The 10,466-nt window shown below is 38.9% G+C and overlaps 1 protein-coding gene across 3 annotated transcripts in view; it reads right to left on the bottom strand.

Moving 5' to 3' along the window:
- MDM1 (Mdm1 nuclear protein) overlaps positions 1-10,466 on the bottom strand; it is a 32,975-nt gene that overhangs the window by 18,430 nt on the left and 4,079 nt on the right. For 2 of the 3 annotated variants that reach the window (XM_082352952.1, XM_082352951.1), the window contains exons 1-5: positions 10,225-10,388; positions 9,058-9,172; positions 5,314-5,687; positions 4,071-4,205; positions 83-250 (exon numbers count right to left, since the gene is read on the bottom strand). In XM_082352952.1, coding sequence (XP_082209078.1) covers positions 83-250; positions 4,071-4,205; positions 5,314-5,687; positions 9,058-9,172; positions 10,225-10,242 — 810 coding nt within the window. In that variant the 5' untranslated portion in view covers positions 10,243-10,388. Of the gene's footprint in view, positions 1-82; positions 251-4,070; positions 4,206-5,313; positions 5,688-9,057; positions 9,173-10,224; positions 10,389-10,466 lie in introns of those variants that run through there. The other variant, XM_082352953.1, reaches the window with a different exon arrangement.

The raw sequence follows: 10,466 nt of genomic DNA on the forward strand, positions 1-10,466 counted from the left end.
TTCCAAATGGTGGTAAGTAAAAGAAAATGTGGAGAGTTTCAAATCATGAGGATTTTATTTTGTTTAAAGAACTGACAAATACCTTCTTTTCAGGAGATACTGTTTCAAAATTTCCGTTCTCCTTCAAATGATTTCTTCGTTTTGGTTCTTTCACTGGAGATAAACCCTTAAAATTTCTTTTGTATTCAGTTTCATGGATGACTGAGTTACCTTTGAATTGTGGAACAAATTTGCTTTTATTGTGGAAAACCTTAAAAAAAAATTACTTTAGTTTAGTTTTTTGTTAAATATATAGAACTTCTTCAATTGCTTAAAAAATTTCACGTATAAAGTTGAATCATAGGATACAAGAAAGGGAAAATTATATACGATTGTAATTTCATTTCACATATCTAATTAACATCCATTGCAACAAAAGCAAAAATAGACAAATGGGATTGCATCAAACTAAAAAAACTTCTGTACAGAAAACAATCAACAGAGTGAAGAGACAACATACTGAGTGGGAGAAAATATCTGCATTCATCTCATAAGGGGTCAATATTTAAAATATTTAAGGAACTCAACTCAATAGCAAGAAAACAACCCAATTAAAACATGGGCAAAGAGGCATAAAAACAGACATATAGATCAGTGGAACAGAATAAGGAGTCCAGAAATAAGCTCACGTGTATATGGTCAATTAACTTATGACAAAGGAGCCAAGAACATACAATGGTGAAAGGGTCTCTTCAATAAATGGTGTTGAGAAAATTGGACAACTACACACAAAAGAATGAAAATGGACCACTGTCTTGTGCCATACATAAAAATTAACTCAAAATGGATTAAAGACTTGAACGTAAGCCCTGAAACCATAAAACTTCTAGAAGAAAACATAGGCTAAGCTCCTTGACATGGGTCTTAATGATGGTTTTTTGGATTCGATACCAAAAACAAAGGCAACCAAAGCAAAAATAAACAAGTGGGACTACATCAAACCAAGACACAATATTTGCAAATCATATATCTAATAAAGAGTTAATATTCAAAATAATAAAGAACTCATAAAACTCAATAGAAAAAAAAAAAGCCATCTGATAATAAATGGGCAAAGGAACTTTTTTCCAAAGAAGACATACAAACGGCCAACGGGTACATGAACAGGTGCTCAACATCACTAATCATCAAGGAATAAATCAACATCAGTGAGATTTCACCTCACATGTTAGAATGGCTATTATCAAAAATACAAATGGTAACAAGTGTTGGCAAGGATGCAGAGAAAAGGGAACCCCCTGTCCACTGTTGGTGGGAATGTAAATTGATATGGCCATTATGGAAAGCAGTATAGAGGGTCCTCCAAAAATTTAAAATAGATCCAGCAACCCCACTTCTAGGTATATATCCAAGGGAAATGAAATCAGTATCTCAAAAGATATCTACACTCCCATGTTCATTATAGCATTATTCATAGTAGCCAAGATATGGAATCAGTCTAAGTGTCCATGGACAGATGAATGGATAAAGAAAATGTATTATTATTCAGCCTTAAAAAAAAAAATCCTCTCACCTACAACAACATGGATGAACCTGGAGAACATATGCTAAGTGAAATGAGCCAGGCACAGAAAGACAAATACTGCATTATATGATCCCACTTATATGTGGAATCTAAAGGAACTCATAGAAGCAGCGAATAGAATGGTGGTTGCCAGGGACCAGGGGGTGGGAGAAATGGGGAGATGTTGGTCAAAGGGTACAAAGTTTCAATTATGCAGGATAAATAAGTTATGGAGATCTGAAGTACAGCATGAATATAGTTAACAATACTGTATTATGTACTTAAAATTTGCTAAAAGGATAGATCTTAAGTGTTCTCACCACACACACAAAAAAATGGTAACTATGTGAGGTGATAGATGTGTTAATTAGCTTGATTGTGGTAATCATTTCAGAATGAATACATACGTCAAAACTTCACATCGTACATCATAAATATATAATTTTTGTCAAATAGACCTCAGTAAAGCTGGAGAGAAAATCCAAAGGTCAACTTTCTCTACTCATTACTATGTTTTGAATAATAGTTATTGTAATCAAATAATGCTTAAGCCAAAAGAAATAATGAACCATATCTTTTCTCCCCCAAGTTCCCTACCCCCCTATTAGTTTGGTAATGAGAATAGTAAAATAGGCAGATTTTAATAATATGAAAATACACATTAGCTTTACAAAGCAACTCTGTTGTCAGCTCTGTCTTTCTTTCTTTTTTTCCTCCTTGACATGAATTTTTTTTCCTCCTACAACAATAAAAAATTCTTAACGTTTTGAATATCTGACATATGCATTTGCTCAGGTTTTTTCCTTTGCTTATTTTTAGCTTAAAGCAAGGAAAAAAACAGGTAATTATCATGTTTCTATTTTTAAATGTTTTTTCTTTTATCCTTAATATTTCATAATATGGTTTCCATTTCATGGTATATTACCACTGATTACAAAGAAAGCAAATAGATAAGATATGGAGTTCAAATAAGGTATATTATTGCTTCACAACGCTGAATAATACACCTTCATACAGATCACAACCAAACAGTGTATCTTTTTAAGTACAGTATAACCTCAAGGACTCTTCTGCCAAAAATTGTTCTGACTCCTTTACATATTAATATAAGACATCCTTTCAGAAAACAGGTGTCTGATAAAATAGAACGGAACAGCTCCTTTAGAAGTTCCCTATCAACAAGCTTTGAAAGTTTCTGTCACAGAGCTCTTCAATCCACAGACCTGAAAACTGATATGCTTTCAACTAACAAAGAGCATTTGCTTCCAAAAAAAATTCTCTGAAACCCTCACTAATGAAAGCAATAAAGCTAGTAGTGAAGGTATTGCTAGTGATTTATTACTTCTGATACTATAAAAAGAACATTTCTACACAATGCTTTCACTGAAGTATGCAGAAGTTGTCAACAGGGCTTTGATTTGAATCACCTCTACCTTAAAGGTAAGATATTCTACAAAAATTGAACAGTCACAATTTTTAGGTTGTAAGTAATTTTGCAGGTATACTTTCTATCCAAGAACACTTGTGAGCCAGCAAAAGAAGTACTGATTCTATTCACTAGGTTTATAAAGGGTATGTATTGATTTATGTTATTTTATGTGTCCCTAAAACATTATATAAATTTCAGTTTTTTAAAAACTGAGTAACAAGTAAGTAAGCCTAAAGCTGCTACAATTTGTAGGATAACACTGGTACTATCTTAGTGTAAGATGACATGTTATTATTGTCTTGCTGAATCTAATTATCCTCTCGGTCCTTATGGGTGTATAAAGTATACAGGTGAGTGAGAAAGAAAAGACTAAGCTGTCATAAGCCTCTGGGGATATTCTAAATGGAAGTATTTCCTACCTAAGCCTAGGAGTATGGTTAAGAACATAAGTGAGCTAAGAACTGTCTGGAGAATTATAGTCGTAATAACGGTAACGTTATTAGTAACGGTAGTCTAATACTAAAATTGTGTGAGGATACAATGAAACCTAATACCACATTTAGTTACCATTATAGGTTTTGAATTTATAAATATAGTTAAACTGACAATTCCTATCACTGCTCATTTGATATAAGGACAAAATTATATATCTTGCATCACTTTCAACCTATTTTGTACTTATTAAAATAAATATCCAAAGCAGTTACACCTTTCTTAGAAGACAGAAAACATGCAATATATTAGTCAACAAAATTCAACATTTCAGAATAAAATCAATTTAACAATTTTTTAATAAATAAAAAAAATTCACAGCATGCAAAAACTTACCAGTCCTCAAGTTTTCATTACCCTGTCTCATATTTAGTATATGTGATGGATCTGGCAACAATGATCATCAGTAGCCTAGGACAGTATAATATTACTACTATAAATCAGAAGTAATAGGATGATTTTAGCAAAACTCTCATTTTCACGTTTCTAGAACCTACCTTCAGGCCTTCTTAAGTATCTAATTTCTTTCAGTTCTTAGTTCTATGTAAATCTGCAACACTAGATTAGATGATATTCCAGAAAAATGTATTGCATCCATTAAACTACCTGATTGGCTGCAAAAGCTGAAGCAGTTTCTTTAGGGGTCTTCCAAACAAACTGCCTTTGATATTCAGAATTTCTCAAGACATTATGTGAAGGAACAACAGTCAGTCCAGCTTTTTTCTGTAGAAGTCTATCCAACTGTTAGGGAAAAAAAAAAGTCCCACTCAAAGTCATTAAAATATCTATTCAAACTTTTTTTTTTTTAACTGTGGTAAAAAACGTAGAACATAAAAATCAACCCTCTTAACAAATTTTTAAGTGTACAGTACGGTATCATTAACTATATGCACATCGTCATACAGAAACCTTTCTTCAATTGTTAATCTTCCTTTAAATTGTCAAACTCTTTAAAATTCCCTTAATACCGTCAAGGAATTACTGTGCATCCCAGCAAAAGGTAACATTTCTCTCATCGCTTCTCGGCCTTTTGGCTAAGATCAAGTGTAGATAACATTTCTCAGTCCCTTCCTACCAATTATGCATAATTGAATATATTACTAAGAAACAACAGCACATTACCTCGTCCACAGCTTGCTTTGGGGACACCCCTTCCCCTGCCCACCAGACTTACATGTCACCTTCCTTGATTCCCATGCCCCCTGGTTTTCCAACACTTCTAAATGCCTCTCCGTGGTTCCAGTCAGCGGTGGACATGAGATGGGGAGGAAGCAGTAGAGTGGAGAAAAATGGGGAGGCAGTGAGGCATCTGCACAGGTCCCTGCAGCCTCTGCTTATGTGCTCACAGGGACCTGCCGCAGGCCAGCTGGGACATAAGAGAGCAGAACTGCAAGATCTTTTGAGATCTAGCCAGACCTCTCTTTTCTTTTGCATTTTGTCAATTGAGACTCTGTTTTTTCTGCTAGTACACAATAAGAAATTGAAAAGGGTCTAGGTATAAGTCAGCTCACCATCCCTGCCAGAGGTAATGGCCTACTCCCTTTCTCTGTCTCAACTTGATCTGTCCCTTAGGACTCAGGTGCTGATATATGATAAATAAAATCCAGAGGCAGGCTGTGCACCCAACGAAGGGATATCTTAGTAAAACCAGTACAAAATGGCAACTATTAAGAAGAGAACTAAGTCATAATAACTAAAATCAACAGCCTCTTATCAACTCTTCTACAGACACTGGACAAGAAAACAAATAATGGAAAAATTTAAGCACAAAATGTAATATTACTGAAATGATGATGAAATTTACAAAGAATTCTACGCTTCTGAAAGGAAATACAGTGAATATACTTACCCCACCATCTACGTTTTCTGAAGGAAGCTTGGTAGAATGTTCCAGCTCCACATTTTCATTAACTGGTACATGATTTGCTACTACATCCTCCTTATTTTCCACAATATCTGAAGCCCCTTCAGCTCTGGAGTCTGCAGAGTGAGATCTGGTTCTCTTGGGAACCCTGGAGGCGTCTAGTGCAAGAACCCTTTCTTGGTTAACATCTTCTTTTTGTTCTGCTTCCTGTGGTTCTGGTGTTCTGGGGGCTTCGGGTTCTGGTGATACAACCACAACGTTCTCTGAGGTAGCTCTATTCCACTCAAGAGATTTTGAAATCTGTGGGTCATGGTGAGGGACTCTTCTTTTGGAGATAAAACTTGGCTCTTTTGTGATTCCTACAAAATATAATATACAAAAATAGCAGATACCAAAGCATCAAGCTACAAAGACAACTTTTAATCACATGTATGAGAGGAGAAATGGAATTTAAAATTCAGTTGAGATACACAATATCCTTCCAGTTACAGGATTAAAAAAAGTACAGTTTTTCAATATAATATCTTTAATTTTGCTTTAAAGAAATATTAAAAGTTTGACCATAATTTTTAAATTGGGGTCACAATGTTCGAGTTATCCTAACACAAGTGGCTAGAATCGCAACGTGATGGAGCTGGCAAGCCAGGTGGAATGTGCTGCCTCCGTTTCTAATTACTTTCCTGTGCTACTTTACAGAACAATGGGCCCTGGTGCTGTCAAAATTTGGAACTTTTCACAAAGCTTCTCTTATGTACAGCAGACCAAGATGAGAAGGGGTGAGATGTCATTATGCTGGATCTTAGTTCTACATTTGCCTTGAGTTCCTGAGAAGTAAAGAGAATGAACCCTTTTGACAAGAGCGAAGATACTATTTCTCTATATTTCTGTCTGGCAAGCAAATGTCCAAAAAACTTAACCTTCTACCCAGGTAAGAGGAGCTCTGTGGAATGACAGTCACTGAGATACTGCCCTAGTTTGGAGCCATTCTTTAAAAAGAAAGAAGACAGTACAGGGTGGGGTGGAGAAGAAAGATTAAGACTGGAAGAGAAGGGAAGGTAGACAGAAAACCTGGCATTAGGTAAAACCAGAGCCCTTTAGCCTCTATCATGGATGTTCTGGCCATCAAACCCAGGGTCCTCATCCTTACAAGTCTCCCCTAGACCGTGGTCTTCAAACTGGGTGCATATATATCTGGAGGCACAGAAAGACATTCTGTGGGGGGCGGGAGCAGAAATGGGCAGCTTAAGGGAATCACTTTCCAGATCCTAACTTCCATATGTGTTACTTCCTGACAGCCTAAGGGCTGCATCTGCCATCTGTAGTTTCCTTTCTCATCACTCCCTTCATAATCACCCTCTTCCCACTTCATACAAGAAGGACACGCCTCTCAACCACGCTATGGAATAAAAAAATTGTCATAGGTGGGGAGGACAAACAAAGGAACAATTCAGGCAAGCACAACTCCTGAGGAAGAGTATTTGACAGCAAAGCAACAAAGGCAGAGATTAGAAATAACAAAAGAACAGTGCCTTATTTTATCCAACACAACACCTTTTCTATCTACCTATCTTAGAATTAAAATTCAGGTGTAAGACAGTCATTATGTGAAATGCATATATGCATATTAACGCATTTATGTGGACCAAAAAATAAAGTCAGACTTTTTTCTCACAGAAAATAATTCTAATTTACATGATTAGTTTTCTAGTGAGGACTGACTTTACCAATTAAATGATGAACATTTACCATAAATTGAGCTCAATTGCTAGCTCCAAAATTTTAAGAAAAGACATGTAAAACATATACACAATATTCAATATGCTAGAAATCATATCCTTTGAAACTATTCATTACACTTTTGATAAAAAAGAAATTAAATATCAACTTTAAAATGTGAAGAGAGATAAGACTTTCTAAATTCTTTTAGCGGGTATGAAAGCACAAAAGCTTGAAGACCACTGCCCTAGACTTCTCTCTTTAACACAGAGCAGGGCTGGTGGAAGAAGAGCAAAATGAAAAGGGAAGATTCTCCAGTGGTCCACCCTTGTCTCCTAGCACCGTGGAAAATACACTATGAGGAAAAATAAGCACAGAACGCCCAGCCAGCCTTCGGTAACACCGCTGCTCTTCTTTCCTGGCCCCCACCTCCCTTTCTGAGCGACATGGAGTTCTCACTCTGCCCCTCCCCCTTACCTCCCTGTTAACAGGCCTCCCCCTAGACCATTCCTTCCTCACAAGGTACCATACTCCAAAGTGGCTCTGCTCCCGCGGTCTCATTTCATCACCCCTACCCTCATATGTAGCTGATCTAAGCTAAAATGTTACATGGGGGCAACTATGTGGTTAACCAATGCCCCGTGTCATAATATCCCTCAAGGCCCTCAGTGGGCTAGCTACATTTTGAGAGATTTATGTTGGGATTCTTAATCTAATGGAGCCTCGAATCTGTGGAATTTCTGGTCATTCGGAGAGGATTATGAGCACCACCCTGCCCAAGATGCAGTGACACCCAGTCTTTGAAGCCAGGCTCTGGGCAAAGGATCCTGACAATTCAGAGGAATCCTAAAAGAACCACCCACTCTCGTGCACTCTTCCCTTTGTTCTCCAATCCTAATCCTGGAAACACTCTCATTTTACTAATTTCCCAGGCTTGCCACCCCACGTTTAAGTCTTTCTTTTCCTGGCTTCAAACATCTAAGGTTGGAGGAACTTCTATACTACACATCTGGCACTCTCACACATGTCACAGGTTGGGCACCAAGCACTCATCTGTATATATGCACCTAGCCCTTAACAGGAACATCTCACGTCATCCCTCCTAGGAATCCTGTGCAATGGGTTTCCCAAGTCCCACTTGGTGAAACAGGCCCAATTTGCCCGAAGTCACACAGCAAATGTGGATCCAAACCCAGGTTTATTCATTCATTCAAAAATGAAGTTTAATAAACTCCAGAGTATGCCAAGGCCCTGTGCCATGTACTAGGCAGGAACAAGGTGGTGAAGACAGACAGACAGAGCCCTGCTCTTAGAGATCTTATGTTCTAGTGAGGGAGAATTAAGCAAGCAGGTTGAATGGAATCAGTCTGTCTCTTTCCCCCTCTACCACACTCTGGGAAACCTTGGCCGAGGGTTCTAACTTCCCTGAGATACAGGGAGGAAGCATGTGTGATGACAAGAACATGGCCTCTGAACGCACAGGCTTTGACCAACACAGACTTGATTTCAAATCATGGTTCTGTCACTTATGAGCTGTGAACCTTGGGCAAACTGCTTAATCTATCTAAGCTTCCATTCCTCAAGACCTTGGGAGTACCCCTCCCCACGCTTGTCCACTCTCAGCTTTCATGTCTCAGCTCCAATATCACTTCAAATAAGCCTTTCCTGACCACTGATTCTAAAGTGTATTCCCTCCAACCCAACCCTCCTTCCAGTTATCTATCACGCCAGCCTACAATTTTATATAACAACCTGAAATCCCCTGGTTTATTTATTGAGTTACTTGTTTACTGTTTTCCCCACAGTTAAGGGTCTTTGTCTGGTTCAAAGTTATATCCCTAAAAGAGGGGAATAGTCATGGTCTACAGTAAACCCTCAATAAATATTTGTTAAACAAACGAGTAAGTCAACCAGGCCAACTGAACAATGCTTCACAAATTTTTAATAAATCATTTTGCAAACTTAACCCCGAGGTTTATTCAAGTTATAATGACTACTAGCTGTGCAACTTACCTAATTGATCTGATCTAAGTCCAGCCCATGGGTACCTCCTCCCCACTGAGGAATTACAGGACTCTGACAAATATGACTTTTTCCACAGAAAGTTTCTCTGGTATTCACTCAACCCCTGTAATGCAAAGTACAATTTGAGTAAAATGTAATTAATGAAAGTTGTTTTAAAGTAGACATCAGTAAAAATCATTTCTGAACCTCTAAAAAGAGTTGAAAGACTTAAGACTGATAATTAAACATAGAAGAGGTCCTTAATAATACCTCCCAACATTGACCCAGCCCTGTGCTAACCAGTTCATAGTGTTATATCCTTTAATCCTCACAACCACTTGAGACAGATGTTACAAGGATTCTGAGGCTCAGAGCGGCTACCCTTTTGCTGGTTGTCTGATTCCAAAGCCTGAGGCCTTGTCTGATAATGGGTGGCAATCTAAATCCTCATCACTATAATTATCTTAACTAACGAAGTTCTCACCAAGTACACAATATAATATAGTATGCCTAATCCCTTTTGAAGTTTTGTAAAGTCAACCAAGAAAAGACAAATTTCCTCCCATTCTGGATGCAAACCCTCAAGATAAAAGAAGACAGTCAGGGCTTGTGGAACACTGTGGTCAACTGTTATGTTGAAGGGTGCTTGACCATGACAGCTACCAGCTACCTGGAACTATTAACAAACCTTAAACAAATGCACAATTATGAAGAATGTGTATTTCTTATACCCTGTCTTTATCTTGTCAGGGTCCCATTTCTCAAGCCTTTAAAAGACATAACACACTTTAAAGTTTTAAAGGGAAGGGGTGTTAAATGCTAAGCTGTGATGGGGTCCACAGGTGTCCCAATCTGAAGCTGCCGTAGTTCCCATTATAAAGTGCCCTCCATCTACACGCCTCTGAGCTCTCCCCGCCCCCCCCCCACAAATAAATCCACCTCAAACCATCTAACTATTCCACTCGGCAACTCGGAAGTGAGTGTGAACGGAGAGGGGGGCTAGGTAAGAGAAAAAGAGCAGCATCCTCTAGGATGGTGACAGGCAAGATCGGGAGCTGACAGGCTCAGCAGGGCCGAGGGGCGCGGCCCAGAAAGCCAGTGAGGCTCCGGCGCCCTGCACCCGCCTTGTCCCAGCTCCCCCCATCAGGCTTCGGCCCCCGGGGACCCCGGCCTCACCTTGAAGCGCACCGGCATGTCGCCCGGCGCTGGAGCCCCAGCCACTCCGACAGTTAACGGGACAAAAAGCCCGGAGGGGGCGGGGCGACAACAGTAGGTTCCCTAGCAAAAGCCTCGGCCCGGCGTCCCCGACTACGCGCCGGCGCACTCCGCGCTTGCCTCCTTGAGCCGTGTCGCTCTGCCTTTCCCCGCCCATTCTGAAGCCTAAAAACCAATAGAGACTCGGAGAGCCTCGTACCGTC

Source organism: Balaenoptera borealis, assembly GCF_965194805.1.
Source record: "Balaenoptera borealis genome assembly, chromosome: 13".
Classification (NCBI taxonomy): Eukaryota; Metazoa; Chordata; class Mammalia; order Artiodactyla; family Balaenopteridae; genus Balaenoptera; species Balaenoptera borealis.